The sequence below is a fragment of the Rhamphochromis sp. 'chilingali' genome, assembly GCF_963969265.1.
Source record: "Rhamphochromis sp. 'chilingali' genome assembly, chromosome: 6".
NCBI lineage: Eukaryota > Metazoa > Chordata > Actinopteri > Cichliformes > Cichlidae > Rhamphochromis > Rhamphochromis sp. 'chilingali'.
The window spans coordinates 17,098,841-17,121,537 of record NC_137933.1 but is presented as its reverse complement, the minus strand read 5'-3'; the positions used below and the strand labels follow the sequence as shown (position 1 = coordinate 17,121,537).

General features: G+C 37.3%; 1 protein-coding gene across 1 annotated transcript in view; it reads right to left on the bottom strand.

Moving 5' to 3' along the window:
• LOC308398933 (protein diaphanous homolog 3-like) overlaps window positions 1–22,697 on the bottom strand; it is a 165,905-nt gene that overhangs the window by 53,892 nt on the left and 89,316 nt on the right. The window contains exon 26 of the mRNA XM_080885827.1: window positions 15,224–15,359. Within this exon, the coding sequence (XP_080741953.1) occupies window positions 15,224–15,359 (136 nt within the window). The remainder of the gene's footprint in view (window positions 1–15,223; window positions 15,360–22,697) is intronic.

The window sequence follows — 22,697 nt, the reverse complement described above, 5'->3', positions numbered from 1 at the left end:
CACATATGGGTACAGTAATCCCATTTGTGCATATGTTGGCGACAGCATTATAGTCCAGAACAGTAGCATGTAACCTAATTATTGTAATAATTGATGCACTCAGGTGCATTTAACTTTAAGTTTATTAGCTAGACCAATCAAATATGACCCATCAACTATAACTCTTTTTTGGGTGGGTCTAACACAGGGGTCAGCAACCTTTAACACCCAAAGAGCCATTTGGACCCGGTTTCCACACAAAAGAAAACACTGGGAGCCGCAAATACTTTTTGACATCTAAAATGAAGATAACACCGTATATATTGTTTTTTTACCTTTATGCTTTGTGTGAACAACTAAGGTGTGTTGCTTGTGAAATTCATGAAGTGCTACAGAGAAAATTACATTTTATTTATGTAATTAACACATTTTGAACTCTTAAAGAAATATAACAAAAGGAAAGACACCCAGCTGAACTAAAATGATCCATGTAGCAAACAAAAACTGTTGTGAGCTGCCACCCTTATATCGCCTTTGGGCTTTTGAAGCCTTGATCTGACTTTTAAAAATAATAATAATAATTGGAAAAACAGTACTATGCTGCTAAAAAAAGAAAAAAAAAGAAAAATAGATATTTGCAAAATTCTGCCTAAATATGTATTTTACCTGGTTAATGTGTGTGGCGGGGCGTGGTCTGCAGCGCCGCTGCAGGGGAGGCGAACGCACCTGAGCGGCACCCACAATCACGCCTCGCCGCCTTAACCTCTGTGCTATCTGTGTTGTTGTGTTGGTGTGTGTCGTGCTGTGAGCTGAAAAGCTACAGCCGGCTGTAAGCGTACAGCAACCGTGTGTGAAAAGTGGCCTTTAAAGAGGTGCTGAAAAGCATGTTCATGCAAACATCGTCGGGTCTGCTATGGTATGTTTACAATGGGACCTCTGCTCTTGAACCTCTGCGCACAGCGTCTGTACGAAGTCACTTCATCTTACGCAGGACTGTAAGCTGTCGTCTGTGAGGCGTGAGCGGTCTTTGTTTTTAACATAGTCCACGGTGGAGAACAGCTGCTGACATAATGTGGATCCGAAGATCCATAATTGGCCTACCTGGGGTTGAAAGTCTCGATAAATGCACGCCGTTTCGGCGGGTAAACCGGCTTCCGTGAGTGTGACGCTTATTTTGAGCGATGAAAAAAATAATAGAATATAATTTTATTTTTATATGTCAATATCACAATAATCTTCCAATTTAGAACTACAAGTTAAAAAAGAACTAACATAAATAAATTACATTTCAGCTAAATACTTCTAATTTATTTTCCCAAACCATGCAGTGCTGCACTATAAGGACTCAAGAGCTGCAGGTTGCCGATCCCTGGTCTAACATTTGCTATTGAAATGTCAGACACCAGTTTTGAATTCCATATAGAGTTACAAATCTTTTTTCTATTTTTGTATTCATTATTATAGTCAGTCAATCAACAGTATGTCTTATCAACCACCTTCTGCATTGATCACATTGATTAACTCTCCCCACGGTTATTTTGGATTGCAGTATTAAGTAGAAAGAATATCTGCAAGAAACATCTTGGTTATGCTTAAAACTGTAGCCTAGGAAAAAGGAATTTTGAGATACCATTTGAGAGTCAACTAACTTTAGTGAAGAACAAGAACTGATCTGCAAGCTCCAATATACTGACCTTTAGTGAGTTGAGGGTGTCTCAAAGGATATACAAAATAATACTTCTTTTTTTTTTTTTTTTTAAATGGCACAAGAAAATCCTATAGCAAGCAAGTGTTTCTGCCGACCACACAGTGATTGATCCGCTCTGCTGCTCTGAGACTAGCCAGCTTTATAGACTGTAACAGAATACATAATTAAAATTTAAAACTGACTAGAACTGATAAACCTGTAGCTCCTTCCTTCTTTCTCTCTTAGAGAAAGTCATTTTTCACACAAACTGCTTTATATGAATGTGAAAAAAGATTTAAGAACTGTTAATGATTGCTGAGACTGTATTCAATGTTTAACCACGTCTAACATGCCTACAAGGTTTGTGCTTCTTTTTCCATCTGAAACACTTTCACGAGAGATTACCTGTAACCATCTTGGGGCCTACAAACTGAAATTGTCTTATTATACTTAAAACTAAACTAAAAAAAAGTGCCAATAGGCTCAGGGTTTTGTATTGAGGACAGAAGATCCCAGTGGTAGTTGGCTATGGTTGTACCAAAGCCCTTCACCAAGCTGTGACTACAAACACACGCACAGAGTAGATGTATAATGGTCCACTTCCTTGTCTGTCTGCTCCAATGTGTGCGTTTGTTGTGCTTTTCATTTACAGCAGTTGCACTCCTCTGGCTGATATGTGCCTAGTTCTTCATCATTACGCAGAGCGTAGAGGCAGCTACAGTTTCTGAGCAAAACCAACGCCCCTCGACGTCCAAATTTGTCTCCAGTGCTGTAGCAATTCATCACAGACAGCAAGCTTTGCGCTCGCTACAACACACACAGACGCACGAGAGAGAAAAAATACACACAAGATAGAAAACAAGCAAAAAGGAGAAGATCAATCTATCGCAGCCTGCAGTGTTCGCCTTCATGTGTAGTACTCCGTTTGACTCCAACCCACAAGAACATGAAACGCTTTGTGTGCCTCGGGAGGCGAGGAAAAACGAAACCCACTCAGATCTCCCGCCTCAGGAATATATGGGAGCAAAAACAGTCCAATTTTACACATCAATCAGATGCAACTCAAAAAGGCTGAGACAGAAAACTGCTTTATACAATGTAGACAAGAGGTTCTTTCAGACATCCCAACACTGAAAATCATAACATATATTTATATACTTACACCCACGTGCTCACAAAGTTGGAGAGAGAGCAATCACAGACATGTCACATGATTTGTAATGGAGGGGAAACACATGGCAGCAGAATATTAGTCAAGCTCCCAGCTGTGAAATGGGTTTGAAAGAGTCATTCAGATCTTAAAGGTGGTGTTGAGGAGGAAGTGGCAGGAGAACTAAGATTGCTGAAAGGGATAGGACAATGACTGAGTCGCATCCCGGCTCTGATGTGCACAATTTGCCTCCCTCTTTCTATTCTGGGGATCAGGGCTTTCAGGACAGGTGTGCAAAGTACACAGAAACCTCTATCAATGCAGACACTTCTGAGAACTAGTCTAGGCTTTCTTTATATCTGTTTAAAAGCTTAATAATAGTAAATGCTACAAGCTCACAATTTCATCAGTGAAACTTAATAATAAGCTTGAAGTCCTGTGTTTTTGTGCTGAAAGATATCAGTAAGTTGCAAATGAGCACTAATAAAATGTGTCAAGCTTACTACTGTGCTTTGTTGGGAAGATAGAAAAAAAAATATGTGAACGTTTTTTTTTATTTATGTTACGTATGTGAAAGTAAAGTGCAAATGTAGAAATACAATTGAAAAGGTCAAATGAACAAGAAGATAAAAGCCAAACATGGTTTACTCTCCCAGAAAACAAAAGAATAGACTCTGGAAGCAGAATAAAGTCTAAACTGAACCTCTACCTCTGGGAAAAAGCAATAGTTATCCTCCTGTCTGAAGTGAAACTTCAATCACCATCTATTTGTGTGTGTGTGTGTATATATATATATATATATATATATATATATATATATATATATATATATATATATATATATATATATATATATATATATATATATATATATATATATATATATATATATATATATATATATATATATATATAACAGTTCTGTAACTGTAACTTCGGTCGTTGCTGTGCTTTTTTTGGAAGTCGAATTTCCCAGAGGAACCCACCCGAGGGATTAATAAAGTTCTATCTTATCTTATCTTATCTTATTTAATCAGAGCCTGTTCAAACTGGCGTTTTCCATTGTCTGGACAAGTAATCTGTCCTTTTGTCAGTGTCTACCCTTTATTCAGACCCAGACTAATGTCTCCCGCCACTTCACTCAACAGGATGTAGCACTTATCATCAGGACAATGACCCAGTCGTAGCAGTGTGTAGCTGAGGTGGGCCGGAGCAAGGAACGAAATAGGGTCAATTGGGCTGGGATAGAAAAGCTAAGGAGAGAAAATGGCATGCCTGAGTACAATGAATGCAGGCCCACCACGGTGTTCCCTTGAACACTTAGAAGACAAATGGTGCAGCAAGGCTAGTCAGCTACCCTTCTCTACATTGAATACCCACTTAGACTTCACTTTGATACTCTGAGTGGAGAAGAGGAGGCTTATTGCAAGGCAACGTTTTCATATAGCTCCTATGCTACTATGGCACCATTGCTAAAAACACATTAACCGATCAGAATAGCACCCAACGTGACTGTCAGATGAATCAAGGCAGTTACAATTCTGAAAACTATGGTAAGGAAAAGGAAAGAGATAAAGACAAATGTTACAATTGTGATAATATGCCTTGATTGAATAATATTAATCATCTTGTTACAATATAATAAGCCCTTAGGACTGAACTTTCATGTTGTGTAATTTTGCCCAGCGTAAAGACTTTTGCAGACATGCAAAAAACAAAACAAACAACAAACCAACAACAGAAGATCTCTCTTCACATCACACTGCAAAAATATCCGGGTAGAACCTGAGGAACATAAGAACCTACAAAGTTGACGAAGATCCTAATCTATGGAGGCTGAATGCCAGAGCTGACAACACCCAAAATATTTCCTGCTAACAATCTAGTTCCAGTCCCCCACATTTATTATTATATGAATGATTTCGTTTGGATTTAATTTATTTCATGATGTCTGCTTTTGTATGACACCACATATTGATATTTTATTATATACAATTCAAAAACAAACTAAATGTTTTCATACTGAAAGAATAAAACTCATTGCCTATTCAGTCCACCGTTGGTGCTGCTGAGTGTATGTGTGGACAACCCCCCCTTCCTCCCCATGGACACAGTCGTACCCAGGCTCTCAAGTCAAGTACAGCAGGAAGGGTTCACTTGTTCACTTATTATTAATCTCTGGCTCTCTTCCACAGCATCTTTTGTCCTGTCTTCCTTCTCTCACCCAATTGGTCAACGCCAGATGGCCACCTCTCCCTGAGCCTGGTTCTGCTGGAGGTTTTTCCTGTTAAAAAGGGAGTTTTTCCAAAACGCTTGCTCCTAGGGGGTCATATGATTGTTGGGTTTTCCTCTGTGTGTATTATTGTAGGGTCTACTTTACAATATGAAACGCCTTGAGACAACTGTTGCTGTGATTTGGTGCTGTATAAATAAAATTGAATTGAAAATTACACTTATGATGTGTGGCTCATTATCTCACAAAGAACTGTTGACGGTTATCTCGTGCTTAAAATAACAGTACAGAAGTCCATGCATTTGCATTTAGTTAAACTAGACTGGACTGCAGAGCAGTTTTTCATGACACATGCAACACTCTTGGTTTAAATGACAATGTTGGTCAGTATGTCTATTTGACAATCCAGCAATCCAGGAGCAATTTTGCTGCAACAAAAATGGCTTAAGTGTGAAGAGGAGACTGATTACTGTATTGTACGAAATGAAACGGACACTGAAAAATTGTGCCTTTGGGGATATAAAACGCAGGTGGAAAAAAAGGTCAAAATAAAGAAATTGCTATATATATTGTTTCCAATACTCAGCACATTGCAAAAATATTTAAAACCATTCATGTTGTCTCTTGAGTTAAGTATTGTGATTATATTGTACCGTGGGGTCTCAACGGACTGCATTATGTCCACTACTGGTTTGTCTTGGATGACTTACTGGGAAGCTCTCACTGTACTTGGTAACAAGTGTCATCAACTCGTAAGGTAATTTTTCTCACACCTAACTGTTATACTGTGTGTCTGGTGTGGGTGCAGAGTCTATTTTTGACACACACACACACACACACACACACACACACACACACACACACACACACACACACACACACACACACACACACAGGGTAGAGGCACAACACCTACATCTCTACAAATGCCCGACTACAATAACCTTTTCTTTTATATAGCAATGGACCAATGAGCTCCCGTCTTGCACACATTAATTTCACAGTGTGCAAGGAGGGAAGGATGTGTGTCAGTGTGTCAATTATATGAAAGGGATGCGGCAGCAAACTATAGTGGGGAAAATTAATATTCTTTCAATGGTACCGTTAATTTAATACATAATGAATACTAATACTAACTGAATACTCAATGGAGAAAAAAAAAAAAAAGATTGTCATACTGTTGTATATCACTGTAAATTCCAGCAATTATCATCTATCACCACATACTTAATAACGAGGCAATCTCAAATTTAAAAGCTGAACTATAAGGAACTGTACGACTGGCAGAATAAATATCTCACGAGAAAGCAGACTCTCATACTAGCTTCCTGCTTCTCAAACAGATTTTTATTCTTTCCCTTTCTTATGCCCTTCCTATACTTTTAGTATCTTTGCATGCAGGGTTGCATCTGTAGCAGTTCTTCTATTTGACATCTTAATAGTTCATTGCTTGTAGCCATGTAGGGAATGTTAAATAAAGCTCTGATGTGTAATTTGTCGCTCCACAAACATTCCTGCTCCCGGCCTACCCTGGGAGTTAATGCAACAGATTTGTCATACACAAGCTAGGCACAGCCAGAGGAGGAAGAAAAAAAACACCTATTCAATGTGAATTTCAATCTCCATAGGGCTCTATGCAAATGCATGCAAGCTGATGCTCCTGCTCTCTCAAAGTGCCAGAACAGACCAATGACGAAACCAGGCTGTCTATTATAGTGCAGGTAGAAGAGCTGGAGGAATATCAGAAGGAAATTGGGATAAGCTCACGTTCCAGGAATACAGAACTAGGCAAAGCTAAAAAACAAACTGAATGCAGATACCTGTAACAGGTAAAGAAGATTAAATTCGTTTTGATCATTTCCTCCAAAAAATCCCTCCCCTTTCCTTCCCTGTCTCATTGCTTTGCCCTTCAGCATAATGTGGATACACAGCCTCTCTGGGGCTTTTTAGGGAATTGATGGATAATCAGATGATTACACAGAAAATCTCCATTGAGGACAATCCTCCCTGACAAACAAAGAGAAAGCTCTTTAGTTAATAAATAGGCTGAGAGACAGAGAGAGAGAGAGAGATAGTGAGAGAGTCAGAGATAGTGAGAAAGACAGAGAGAGGGAGACCAAATCCTGTCCTGGGTTGGTAGAAAAACGCCAAATCTCTATCACGTATTCATTTCATCCAAACAGACCGCTTGTATGCATGCGTGTGTGTGTGTGTGTGTGTGTGTGTGTGTGTGTGTGTGTGTGTGTGCACGTGTGTGCAATGCCAGAAACATCACGACTTAGCTATGTCACCGAGTTTGCCTTTAGCTTTATCTTAAACTGAGCGTATCTAAATAAATTTCAAGCTCTAGGCATATTTATATAAGCCTTTCTGACAAAAATTGGCTGAAGTTTATTCTTCAGATTTTCTTATTTTTGAACTACTTTTTTTTTTTTTTTTAATTGAAAAGTTTGCAGTAAAAACACTCACCAACACAGAGAGGCAGGAAAGTAGAAGAGATGCCAAGTTGTCAGTTGGAGTAGTTTACAAACTAAACAAGCAAGAGTTTTTCAAATTCACACAAGGATTGAAAGCGCTCAGTGCCAGCAAAGGATGCTGAAAGCCCTATGTTGGTGATCTACTGTTAATATGCCATATGACTATAATGATCTGAGGTACATCAAAATCTTAGGTAAAAATATGAAAAATGTTTAATTAAGCAGTGAGGCTTCTTCTAAACAATATTTAAAGCCAAATAGCACAAATTTGGTTTTAAATGGGTAGCTAAACCCTGTACAAAGAAGAAGCAGAGATTCTATGTAATTGTGGCTTGGATTCTCAATTTTCACACTCCAGGGCATTCTAGTCTTCTTTTTAGACACATTTTTATTTTAGTTATATTGTTATTCAAGTTGCAGTTTTCTTGAAAAATGCACAAAGTTTTCCCTTTCTGATTTCTCAAGACAATATTAAGTTTCTGCTTAATCCAAGCTAAACAAGCAAGAGTTTCTTCCAACCTCTACCATCACAAGCCTTTCGAGGCCTTTGCACAAAAGCATCTAGACCGTAATATGCCTCATGGTACGGTATGGTACACTTCTCCTCAACCTTGGTGTGCAGCTTTCAAACAAACATGTTGTGTAACAAGGGGAGTAATTTTCATAATTTCAATGTCATCCAACAATTTTGCCATCTATCTCTCTTGTGCTAAAACATCACACGAACAATACAAACAGGTAGGAGTACCTTATCCACATAAAGTGTTTGATAATAACTGCACACGCAGCACCTCAAAGCCTGCACCTGCAGACCACTGATAATCAATCAACTAACATATCAGGTCTTTGCAACAGTACCACAACCCACAAACACCGTTTTATGTGCAGTAGTTTTATTTTTTGCCTTTACCTCTTTTGCTGGAATTAACAGTCTAGTATACAGAAGAGAACCCATCTATAGGACAAATGTTGAAATTATTCATCGTGCGTGTTTACTGGATTAGCTCAAAACTGTAAAATTTCAGGAAATCTGTGGCAAATGCGTTCCCAGGCCAGATCAAAGAGAAATGAGGTGGTTTGTATTATGCTTCAGCCAAGACAGGCCTTGGTGTGGCCTGATAGTAAAGCCACAGCTGTATGTTTGGCCTGGATGGAGCACAGTGGTTCTGATCTTGCACCCTAACGTCTACAGGAGAGCTACAGTGCTTGGCATAGTAATGACTGTAGATGCTGTTGCAGAGCTCGGACTGCCAAGCTAAATGGCTCTGCCAGCTTTAGTGTGAGCACTGAAAATGGGTCTCAACTGTTGAACATGTTTCTGGCACCAGGAGTGCTTGTAGGTAAAAAGGGGGGGGGGGGGAAGAGAAAAAAAAAAGAAAACTGGCAACAAAAAGCAATTCGGTTAGGGATCAGACTGTCTGGCATAAGGCAAATATTTCCTTCTTAAGAGTTATGTTTGGAGAATTCTAGTTAAATAACTATTAATCTAGTAGCACTTTGATAAGAAAAACTTGTGTATGTAGACATATTTACAAAGGCACTGAGGGTGTGTTCATGGGGACATCCTGCTTCAAGGAAGTTTGGATAATACATTCATACGTTTGAAGGGTTATTAAATGTGTTTAAATAGGACAAGAAATTAGATTGCTGTGAAGTTATGGGGTGACAGTTGCTCTGCATTTTGCTGTGGCAACCACAAGATAAACAATGACAACAAACAGTAGTACACTATAAGGCATTATATAGTAATGGATTCCATATTTGTTTGTGTGGGATGGGAAACCTTGCAGATGGCCGTTGTATATTGGTCCACAAAAATTACTTCCCAGCAGTTTCCTTGAGAGCAGTTGACAGTGAACTGGTTCATTCAAATTAATGAGTTGGGTCGCTTTGAAAATACAAAAATGATACTGGATCTGTAGGCGGCTTGGAAGATTTTTGTAGAATTTTAACTCCAGTGCATAGTTCTCATATTCACTTCAAGCAACCAATGACTTAGCAGGCCAGTGTAATTACACCTTCTACAGTCATCACGTTATGCAAAATAGGAAAAAATAACATTCTGACAAAACTATAACTGGTAAAAGGAAGCCATAAAATACAGATTTTTTTTGGGACATTATTCTGCAGACATAACATCTGACAAAGCACAGACGGCATTTAAAACAACTCTGCAAACTGCATATGTACCAAAGGCATAAACTGGATGCTTATTAAATTCTAAATGCAGTAGGTAACTTTTTTAAAAATGATTTGATTTTTGTCTTACTTGCTGTCACTATATCCTTGCAAGAGTACAAGAGTCAGATATTCTCTGAAAACAATCAGCTTCTGCTGGCACCTCCAAATTGTGGAAGGAGCTACTGTGCCTCCAGAAAAACAACTAGTCAGACCAAGAAAAATTGCAGTATGTGTACACACGGCACATCTTCCCTCTGCTGCACACGCTGTTGCTCATTTAAGCTGAAGTTCTCCAGCATTCAAATTCAGTCTAAACTTTAATGGTCCTTCATTTTCTCCCACTGAAGAAGACAGTGAATGCTAAAATGGGAGTTTTTGTATTGGAGATTGTCTTTATGAAATTCGTTTGGTATTTATTAACTGTGACAATTGTGGTTCTGCTCTCACAGCTAAATGTTCTTGTCATGAGTGCATTTACATTGGCAGTAATATTGACCAGACTTTCATTTGTTCAACAATTTGAATTACAATATGCTCAAAGGTTATTATAGAATTTTTTGCCCAATGATGCCACAAATGTCTGTCATGGGTTTAATCAGAAACATAACAACTGAGTGAGCAGGGCTGACATGGAGAGACTTTACTACGCATGGCTAAACTACGTCCACTAGCACAATGATTGGCCTAGCCATAAACACACATGCAGCCATGGTGGCTCATAAGGAACAATAATTTAGCCAACTGATGCATATTTATCTTGCCAAGATCCCATTTTCTACAGTAATGTCAGACTTCATTAACTCTGGGGTGGGTGAGCGACCAACTTTTTGAGTCTTTCAGAAAAACTGCAAAAGTGCATCGAGTGAAAACCAGCACCTGGTTTTTGTCCTTTTGTGGAGAAACACAGCTTCAAATACAGTCTGTCTAGGCCTGCTTTTTGTTGTCTGAGAACAGCCGCCTGCTGACATTTGTTAGCATTTTGACATTTGACAAAATGAACAACAGCCACATACTGTTGGCAAGTCGCTCTCAGATAAGTAACAAAATATCTGTTTACACTGCTGTGTTGACTCTACTGTAACAGCCTTACCTGCAATTATGGCTCATAATGCAAATTTGGTCTGATACGCACAGCTCAACAAGAGGGAATGAGGTAACAAATACTGTTTTTTAAGTGAAACGTCTGCTAAATTTGCAATTATGACTCATTAATCATTCTATTGCTGTTCTGTTGTGTAAATGTTCTCAAATCTTATCTGAGGAGCTCTGTGCTCATGGAAAGAGAAGGTTTCATCCGATCTTTAGACACTAACACTTGCTAGGGAAAACGTATAGATACATTTTAATCTTGTTCTCTTATTATTTAGGTTCAGGCAAAAGAATAGATAACTGCTCTGTGCCCCTTGTCAAAGACCAAATGCAGTGTATTAGTGTTATAAAATTGAATTAAAATACAAACTGAAGCCAATAAGTGGTTAAAGAAAAGACTATCGGGTGGACAAGTATTAATTAATTATGACTTTCTGAAAATGCATTTATGTTGACAGATATGAGCTTCTTTCACTGGGGATAGTTTCAGTGTTACTCCCACTTGGAGGTCTGTTATGATTTTGCTTTCTAACTGTAAGATAAATTTCCCTTGAGAGAAAATATGTTCATCAAATGCAGCAACAATACAAATTTAAATATTTAATAGTGATTTATAAAACTACAGCCTGTATCAGATAATGTATGATACAAGCCAGAGTAACAGCCTCCATCTGTGTAAGACGCAGTAGTATCTCTTGAGAATAACATTTTAGACAGCTAGGTGCTGTCTTCTCAGTTTTTGCTGAAAGTTGGGAAGGAGACAATGATTTATAAGATTCAGGTCCCATTTGTCAATGCAAAATATCAATATAAATGAGGAATGTTTAACAGTAACTTCTGTCTTCACAGCATGTAACCACTCAAAGTAAACACTGATGCTGCATTTATAGGATAGTTTGTACACCCCACGCAGTATCGCTTAACAGTCTAATGACTTAAAACAGTGTCACGTAACTGCTTCATTTTCAAATTGAACACAAGCTTTGTCCACCTCCTTTATTTGTGGTTGCAGACTCCATGTTTTCCTGCATGTAGGATACTGTACAGCACTGCACACTTTTTTCCAGAGATGTTCTGTCGCTCTTTAGATAATTTTTTCCAGCTGTTCTTTGCTGGAGGGGTTGTTGCTCTACCTTCCTCTTTAAAAACACTCCAAAGGTGTTCTGTTGGATTCAAGTCAGGAAATGCACCAGCCAGGTCATAGTTTTACCTTTTTTCTTTTTCTCTGATTTTGGCAGTCTGCTGTATTATCATGCTGGAATATCATTCTTGTACCAGACTACTGGAGAGTGGGAGGCATGCTGTCAGAAAATATTTTGTCTTACATAAACACGCATTCATGGTGCAATCTATAAATGTCAACATGTCCCTATCATCACATTCCCACCTCTATGCTTCATTGTAGGAACCATGCACTCTAGAAGCCCTTGCAAGGTTAATGGCAAATATGTTGGACGTCATCTGAATTACACAAATTTATTTTAGTTTTACCTTGCATATGTGCCAAATGCCTAATATGTGAACAAGACTTTTTTCTTCTTCTTTTAAGTGGGGGTTATCATTATGGTCTATTCTTTGCACTGTTTAAGTCAGGGATTTCAAACTAAGTTTAAATTGTGGGCCAGACCGGTGAAAAAACTCTTTCTGTCATTGTAAGGACATTTAACTAAACAGGTCATCCATGAAATATCATAATATAAGAAAACAAAGTGCAGTTTCAACAATACATCTCCATTTTCTGCACAATACATGTGTAAAGCAAAAGGTTCTGGTACTTCATTTTGTCATTTCATTTAATTGCGTATCTATTGCAAAACTATTTGATGCAGTATGAGTGGCAATGGTGGAGGTCTTTAAAATCTGTAAAACTACAGTTAGAAAGTTCACAATCCATGCCCTCATTGCACTTTTTCCAAAGCCTTTCACTGGGTCATACTGGAGTCTTTGCTGAGCCCATTCTGGCCCCCAGGCCTTATTTTTGACAGCCATGGTCTAAGCCAGGGGTGTCAAACTCAAATACACAGTGGGCCAAAATACAAAACTGGATCAAAGTCATTAATATTCATTGAAAAAAAAATCTTCCTCCAAATATAACAAGGAATCGTTTCTTATGCACTCAAACAAGTTTTGCTGAAAAACTGAATATGGAACAAACATAACTTAATACTAAACAATATATATAACTTATATAAACGTATATATAACTTAATATTGCAATTAAATAACACATCAGTGGAATTCATTTCTTAAATAAAAAATGTATTTGCAGCCTTCTGAATTAAATGTTATCATTTTATCATTTATAAAATTTTCCTCATATTCTCCCACCTGTCCAGAAAGCTCCTGTTTTCTGCCTTTCTTTTTGCCATTTTGGGATAGGTAGCATGGCAGTATCTGCATGGTTGCTATGACTATGGTCAACAGAGGAGAGGGTGCTAATGGGTCCTGTCATGACTGATGCACCAAAACACCAACAGAGCATTCTGGGAATTGTAGTATTAGCAGTACATGCAGGCCAGCTCTAATAGTAATTTTGTATGGCTTCATGGGCCAAATTTAATTAGGCTGCGGTCCAAATTTGGCCCGCGGGCCAGAGTTTGACACCTATGGTCTAAGCTGTCACAGAAAATCAGATTTTCAATGATGACCCCTGTTTCAAGTCTGAAGCACTTGTCTGTCTCAGAAAGATTGTGACACACTGTCAATATCGTCATTTTAGCAGGGCAAACGCTAGAGCTCTGATTGGTAGTACTATGGCTTCTTCTATACCTCCTGATTACTGCAGCAAATATATTTCAGTTGATTTTTTGAGGGTCACCAATCTTCTTTTTATCCTTTTCCATCTTTCTGAAGTCTCACAATGATTTTTTTCAAGTTATCAAAGCAAGGCGCAAACACGTAACTATTCACATGGATTTTATGACCATGTTCATGCAATTCAACTGAGCGTTGAATTTAATTTCTCATTCATGTGTCAGTTTATTCACTTTTAGTGCACTGAGTTTCTGCTCTGATGGATGTGTTTTAAAGCATTTGCTTTTTTTTTTAAAAGAGGAAATACACTACTTTGAAATAATGCATTTATTGACAGATAATGCAATCACATGACACTTAAGTGATACTGCACAGGGCAGTACTCACTCAAGTCACAAACTGAACAAGATTAGGCTTGTGAAACTTGCCCCATCACCCAAATAATTCAAAATAGTTTCCTTGTTTTACACATATAAACTGATATATGGTGCATGTGGTATTATTGCTGAACCTACTATGCACTCATTTTTTATTAATATGTCAAATAAAGCATGAGCGCAAGCTTCTCTGATACTGCAATAGGAGTGACTGTCTTTTTTGTTTTAAAAAAAAATAATTTCTCCAAATCAGATTCTTTACTCTAATTTAGCACTTGTCTGAAAAGTGTTAAAAAAATAAAAAGGCTATATTTATTTTTACATGTGAGCAAAAAGCATTCTGCTAAATTCTGGGCAGAAATCAGAAGAAACTATTTTTTCCTTTGTAGAGTAATTCTTATTCTGCTGCATTGGGCTGCTTTTCTCTTTTTTTGAGAACCAAAAAGATACCACCTTTTTGTGTGTCCTAGTTTATGACCTAGTTATCTTGAAATGTTGAAACATAAAGAAGGATTTCATTTAATTTTGGCAGTTTGTAGCATCTCCTTTAAAAGGCACTGGCATAATACTTGTCTTGCTCAGAAAGACTGGATATGCTAAGGTTACAAACACTGTTTCAACAAGAAGAGTTGAAAGTGCTGTGTTGTAGTAATACTCTGAATCCTGTCAAATGTTTCTGACCTCTCAAGATAGGTTAGTTAAAAAGTGAACTTCTGTAATCCTTGTAATATTGTAAAAAAAAAAAAAACCCAAAAACCCCCCCCCCCCAAAAAAAAAAACAAACCACTGTCTACAAGGGCACAAATGAAAATAAAGCAACACAATAAAGCTCATGTCTCAAATTTGTGTTACTATGTAATAGTGGTTTAATAATGCACGGGTCAGCTACATTTGATGGCTTAATTGGTTTGAAATAATTAAAGTTAAGACTGTAATTTCAACATGAGTGATATGGACAGAGTGACAGTTTAAAATAAAAGCCTTATGACACGCTTTAATATCACATAATGGATATTATTTTAAACATTACTTAACTACATCCATCAATCAAAATGAGATGACAGATTTTCTCTACAGATGTGGGGGTTTTATTTTTATAGTGTTGAAAACTGAATTGTGAGAAAATAGCTGTCAATTCTAATCCATTAAAATTTGGGCTGTATGTTATAAATGAGATTCGTTGTCTTTGAGTGATCTCTTACACCGCTTGACCCTAGATTGATTCAGCACACGGCTCTGTGAAAGGGTTTTATTGTTGCAAGAGTTGACAGGCAAAGCAAATTATGCAGTCTTTACCTGCATTGACTTCCAGCAACCTCCTCTTCTTCTGCTGTCTCTCCCGCTTTTCACGCTCTGCCTTCTCCTTTGCTGCACGCGCTCTCCTCTGTTTCTCCTCCGTCTCCCTCTGCCTGAAGTTCTCTTTCAGTGCTTGCTGCAGGGCAGAGACAGAGAAAATGTGAGGGGAGGAGAAAAAAAAAGAGAAAACATGATGGACTGCTAAGTGGGGTTAATTACAATAGTGCTAAGCCTGTCAAAGAGGGAGGCAGCAGTCAAACCCTGATGAAATCTTTATCAGGCACCACTAAAGTCAGGTGAAGCTTCTTAGCTGCACTGTGATTCAAGTCTTCTGAGACAAAAAAAAAAAAAAAAACGAACTTCATATCACTGAATTCAGAGACTAGATTGATGAGATTGATGCATCAATGATCAAGGAATCAAGAGAAGATGATGATTACAAGCAATTCTGTTCTTTGACTTTGAGTTGTAGCAACGTAGAATTTGATTTTGCTTTACATTTTTTCCCTATAATTTGTCTTTTTCATCACATACAGACAGCATTACCTTACTGCAGAGTGTAAAAACATTTTTGAAAGGTAAATTCTTCCAGTATTGTTTTAACATATACAGATTGAACTTTCAGCAGACATCTGGCCACTGTGGTATGCTCAAAATGAAAATACTTTATCTAGTCACGTCACAGCAGGCGAGTGTGATAGAAATGTAAACCAAACATAACACAATTCAACATTAACTGGCTGTACAACAGATACTGAGCAAAGCTTACAAGGGATTCTGTGCAGGTTGCAGTGTTAAATAAACATAAACAAAAACGGAAGTTTCTTTAAAAAAAAGTGTTTATGGTTACACAAGAATAACCTGTTCATGTTAGTTTGTTATGGAATAACTGCAGCTACTTTCTTACATTGAGCAGGTATAAAAGTTAGAAAACATGTCAAAGAGTTTACAATGTTTTATTGTGACTAAAATAACAGTTTAACGTAGAGTGATGTATTTCTAATAACCTGGCTCTCCATTTATAGCTTTTTGGGGCTGTCTATAATCTGTTTTAAAACGTTTGGTAAAGTTGTGACTGAGTCTTTGGTAACAGCAATGAATCCATCTTAAGAAGAGCACATATTATCAGTAACCAGATTGCTAACTGGAGCATCAAATCTTTAGCAAAGAGGTTTACTTTTTTTTTTTTTGTTAAGTATACACGCTTAGTGATTTCAAGCTAATTCATTTGCAAGTTTAAGTGAACAACAAACACAAATATCTATGTTGATCAACCACATGGACATAGCAATAGTTTTAGTTTGTTTGCTGTACAGTACTTCTTGTACTCCAGAATATTTCTGCTCCTAAGTATTATATTTTTCTGTCCTAAGAGAATTTTATTGGAATTTGCAGGATCAAATATTATTCGCTGGAGGCCTTTAAACATGAATAACCTATGTACAGTACAGTTCATACAAGTAAACACTGGTGGTTGTTTAAAATCAATATTTGGTCTTGAGTCTTTCAGATGTCACTAAATGTTACTGACATTTAAACATGCTGATGTAGCCAAACTTCCAAACTTATGTCATTCATTTGAATCAGTCTCTCTAGGGAGAATCCGTCTATAAGGACATCTGGTATGCATCAACTATTGTAACTGCAGGCTCTGTAGTCCCTGTTGTTAAACTCCTCCAATTTTGTCAATAGCTCAATAACGCCACAGCCGAGAGACAGACTGCTTATGATTTAATAGAGTGCTAGCACGATTGCCATCCTGATCAATAGCCAGTCACTTAAAGCAAGGGAGTCTAGGCTTTCATCAAACACCCAAGTTCTCCCCCTCAAACCCCCCTCCACTTGGGTTTTCTACACAGCTCAGCTTGATGGGCAGGTCAGTGATAGAATAGTAATATCAAACCAACATAAATGTATACACACAAAAACACATACACAGACACTACAAGAACTGTGTAGTATGGGGAAAACTACAGTGGCACACCAAAGAGGGGCAATCACTTATTGAAACCCACTGACAACATCTTATTATGTCGGCATACAAGTGACTATAGTTGGAAATTATATGGTGAACTTGAATTCAAAACATTTCAGTATATTTGATTGTTTCAAAGGTCTTGTTGATGCTCAGAGAAATTTTCAATTGAATAAATAAAGTGTATATTACTAATAATAGGGTTGTAACTGCACACAGTACTGACACAGTGGTATGGTTTCATCACTGTTAGCCTGTGCTTTAATCCTTTATTTTTTTGCATGGCTAAATTTAACTATATAAAACTACATATAAACACTACTGCAATCCTATATAGTAAATGCTCCACGTTTGCCCCTTATTGCATTAATCTTCCACTGGACAAACTTGAGATTTTGTTTTTTCTTATTTATAAAAAGTAATTGTAGTTGGTTATAACTTAGGAAAAACACACAATGGACAAAGTGTCTAAGCCCACTCAGCTTGTTTTGTTGTTTTTTCCCCTGTACTGAGTTTGGGTTTGAAGGGTGAAGGTGGCTTGCTCATGCCAATATTAAGTCATAATCTTAATGTAAAACAGCAAAGTTACTGTCGACAGCAACAGGTAATTTAACATTGATTAACTTGACATTTCATCACAATCCCACACAAACCAAAACACCCACATCATTGTCGTTGACAGAATGGCTGAAGAGTTTTAGTGGTCCTCTGGACTGTTGGGAAGATAAAATCAGGCAACTAGCCATGCAGTCTGTCTTTACAAATATTTGTGAAAGATTGGGCGATTCAAAACGGTTCACTTGAATTCAAGTGTGGTAAGATGCCACCACTGCAACGAGTCAATTACTTCCATCCTAGATAATCCACAATCAAGTCTAAGTGGCATTATTGCAAAGTAGAAGTGTTTAGGAAACAACATAACAATAGTGGCAGAAAACGTAACAATGCAAAACAGGGATTTTGTATGAGTGCCGAAGCGCATAGTGCAAAAGATCGACATCTTTCTGCTGACTGAGTTGAGGCAGTTACAAGCTTCAGCATAAAAACTGAGTGCCTGGACCTTCATGCAATTGGTTTCAACGGCCAAGTCACTCCTCTAACATTAATGTGTAGATTGCGCCATACTTCTGTCCAAATAGTGTATTAATCACAGGTAATAATAGACAATAACTGAAGCATTCTGTTAAATCTAAAATCTGTTTTAATGTATAAAAGAAATCCAAACACTAAGGAGATGTAAACTTTGATGGAAGCGTTCTCAGACAACTTAGTTAATTGTCCAGTAGCAATCAACATCAAGTTTTGTTGTTTGTTGCAGTTAGTATAAGTAAATTGTATATTTTCATCAATTTATCTTTTTACAATAGTTATGATAAAGTGTTGCAAATACAGCGAGAAAAAAATTATGGGAAGGGTTTAGAACACATTTGACTAAACTCACCCACATAAGTAGACAATACCAGCTAAAAACATTGATAAGTACCACTCGACAGGCTTATAGAAATTCAGGAGAAGAGAGTATTGAAGAATAAGAGAGGGTGAGATGAATACCAAATGTCTGTGAAGCACTCAGAGCTCTCTTTTTATAACTATTTTTAAATGAAACCAACTACTTGACAAAATGAACTTTGATTTGATGGAATGACTGTGAGTTGCTTATAGCAACCAACAATTCACAAATGACTATATTCTTAATGGGCATCTGGTAAATTAAGGACAGAAAGAATGAGGAAAAAGAAAAGAGAAGAACAAGATTACCAATGTGCAGCATATTTTTAGTAAGGAACAATTAAATGATCCCAGGTTACAAGCTATGACTGATGCCTAATGTAAATTTCATCAAAACTCTTCCATGTAAAGGGCAATTTCACTTACTAAAACAAAGTAAATATACTTGTGCTAAAGCAATCAAACAGAGTTGCTGCTGCTCAGAATCTGAATAGCCCTATACTTACAGTCTAACAGATGGGACTATTTTTCTTTGAACATATATGCATTTGATATATAAATTACACATTAAAACTAACTTCACAAATACAACAAATTTTTAAATTTATATATATATATATATATATATATATATATATATATATATATATATATATATATATATATATATATATATATATATATATATATATATATATATATATGTGTGTGTGTGTGTGTGTGTGTGTGTGTGTGTGTGTGTGTGTGTGTGTGTGTGTGTGTATATATAGAACAACAGACATAAATGGCAACTGAATAATGATAAGTGCAAATACCAGTACAGACTTTTTTCCCCCCTTTAAATAATAGTCTACATCCATGGTTGTGCCTTGATGTAAAATTGTACTTTGGTACAGTGGGGCTCTGAATGAAACAATAAATGTTGGGTGATCCATGTTATCATATTATGATGTTTAGAGGGATATTTTAAACATGCACAGTTTGGTTTCTTTTATGTGTTAACTGGCTAACCTTTGCCAATTATTAAAAGGCACAAACTACAGCTGAGGATGATGGGAGACATTCATTTTTTTAAGGAATGTACAAAAGTACAAATACTCTTTTTTTGCCCCTGTTCATTATGAAAAGTGGCAGGGGATTACAATGATATGATTATGCAGATCCACTGAGGAAGGATGTAGAAGCGTAAAAAAACCTCTTATTTAAATCGAGATCTTTCAAAGCTACCAACCATTCAAGAAAACAATGATGAGTCAGTAACAGGTCAATACTATAAGTGGGTCTGTTATATATTAAAAAAAAAAAAAAGATGGCTTTTAAACTTCACAAACAAAACAGAAATGAGCAGCTAAAGATTATTACAGCAAAAACACCCTTATTAAAACAAAAATTGTTATGATTACAGCCAGCATGAAGAAGCTATGCTGTCTTACTAAATCGCAGAGACAATTAGGAAAATAAGAATTAAAATGTCAGTGGGGACATCAGCTGAATGGAATAAAATGTTAACTTCAAGCACAAGTAAGACAATTTTTATTTGTTTTTAAATGTAAAATTAAAAATTATCTTCGTGCTGAAATGTAACATTGTAATATGAACTGAGGTAACACAGACTTTCAGAGATCTTTTGATTGAAAAAAAAATTATATATGTTACTGTAATAGCGAGAGACCTAGTGATGTAGAGGAATAAAGAGAGGGAGAACCAGCTCTGTAAAATTGTCTACTGCTCTCCTTCATCACTGCAGGTCTGCTTCGCCCTCCTTCTCTCATGGATGTCCGCCATTAGACACGCTCAATTGGATTCCTGTCAGATGTGCGGCCTCGCCCTGTGTCTCCTTCTTACGGGTGACTGGGCATGCTGCATGTGTGTGCACAATTGTGTGTGCACATCTTTGTGTGTGAAATAACTAAGCAGCTTTTCCTATTAAAAAAAAAATAAATGCCAAAGCAGAATGACATATGCGCACAAACAAACATACACACACATTCTGCCAACAAGATACACACAGTTCAAGGCTCAGTTTGCCCCAGGCAGTGGTCTAGAGACAGCACGCACCTATTAGCATGGGCCTCGGCACGGCAGGGTAAATGCTGACACAGATCTGACCGAGAGGTTACAATGCTTAGATTTACTGTATGCCTACGTTCGTTGACCTAGCCTTGGCTTTTCCTAAGATGTGTCTCCGTGATGTGACCATTTCAACGAATTGCTGAGAGTGTAAGCTGCTAACGCCCTGACCTATCGCAGGGGAATAAATAGCTATCTTGGGAGTTTTGACCATATAATGCTAGCCTTTATAACACTTGGCTTCTTCACCTTTCACTGGCAGCATCATTAACTGTTATGTTTGGTAAGAACATAAAAGCTACTGCAAAACTCAAAACTGAACCATAGGCTTCAAATAAAAGGGATTTCAGCAACAGTTTAGCTTTAAGAACACAATGTTAAAATCTGTTTTTATTACTAGGCAATAGTAATGCACAGAATACAGAATAGATCGACATCATTTAGCCTCAGTTCTGGCAACTCTAGTTATTTAAATGCGCCATGGATAACAGCACACGTTAGTCCTGGGATCAATAGCATCAATAAAAATAAACAGGGTACCTAGGAAAAAATTTGGGCTCTCTAAAGGGCCAAAGAGTCTTTGACATACACTGCAACATTGGCACCCTTGTGCTCTGACACCCATTCTCTTTTATAGCAAAGGTGCCGGTCGGGCAGCAGTCACACACCCCGTCGCTATAGAAATGCAAAATGACAAGTGGGTGAAAAAAATGACAGTACAAGCCAAGCTCAATAGCCAGAGCAACATAAATTTTGTGCTGTTCACATATCCTACAGTAATTGCATCATATGTGCAGGGATATATTATTATTTCAGTTTCTGTTGCTACACATCTTGACGTACCTTCCTTCCAAAGAATGATCCATAAGAAAGCAGCTGCATTTGTACTGCAGCTGAAGCTTCATTAAAGTTTCTGTCAATTCTGATCTAGGAAGGATACTGATAAAACCCCACGGCCACTCTGCCTGAAGAGTGCATAAATGGAAAACAACAACAACAAAAAAAGTAGCAGGCTACAAGAAAAAACGAAAGCATAAGTAATCACTATGCAGGGAGGGAGGGGGGGAAAAAAGCAAAAAGGCATGAAATCCATTTGTGTGTGTGGTAGATGTTAAGTTAGGGGCAGGGCAATAACTTTAGTAGGCTAATTAGCTACTATTATCTGTTGCGCCCAGTGGCTTGTGCCACTAATCCTGCTGATTAAACACAGTGGGTCTCTGCAGCTCCAGAGCTCACGGTAGCACCAGACTGATAAGGGCACAGAGCTCAGGGATGACATAAATGTCCGGGTGGGACTGGACTACACAGGACTGGCACTGTTCTGCTTTGTATTTTACCACAGGACACAGAACGAAGTAGAAGTTCTGTAATAAAACAGGCAGTGAATAAAAAGATAAATAATAACCCCTATTTTCAAGGTCTTTTCCCCCTCTCAAACCTGAAATAAAACTCTGGCAAATCTTTCACTTATTTTGTGGTTTGCCTTTTTGCTTGTATTTTTCATGGATGTTGGGCAACTAATGAGTGCAACATCATAAGTAGCTTTATGGTTAGAGCTATTTTTTATCTATCACAGTTTTAGCATTAGCAATTCTGTCATTTCTTAAAATATGTTAACAAGAGGCAAAATGAAAATGCACCCATAAATGAAACACTCTTAAATAGCATTAAAACACCAGCTGATATGAAGTAGCACTGCAGTATTTCTCTTAATGTAACATTGTACTAAATGGTAAATAAATCCATTCAAAAAAAAAAAGAAAAAAAAAAAAAGCACATCTTAATATGAGACAGGCTGAGTCATTCATTTCTCATTAAGACATATAAGTTCCTGTAACACAAATATTGTGCTAATCCCTGTGTGGCTTTAATAGCAGGACAGGTTTAATGAAAAGTCAAAACATTATTCAATATGCAAATGTCTCCAACTCAAGATATTAAAAAAATAAATATAAAATGAAGGATTGCACCATGTACTCA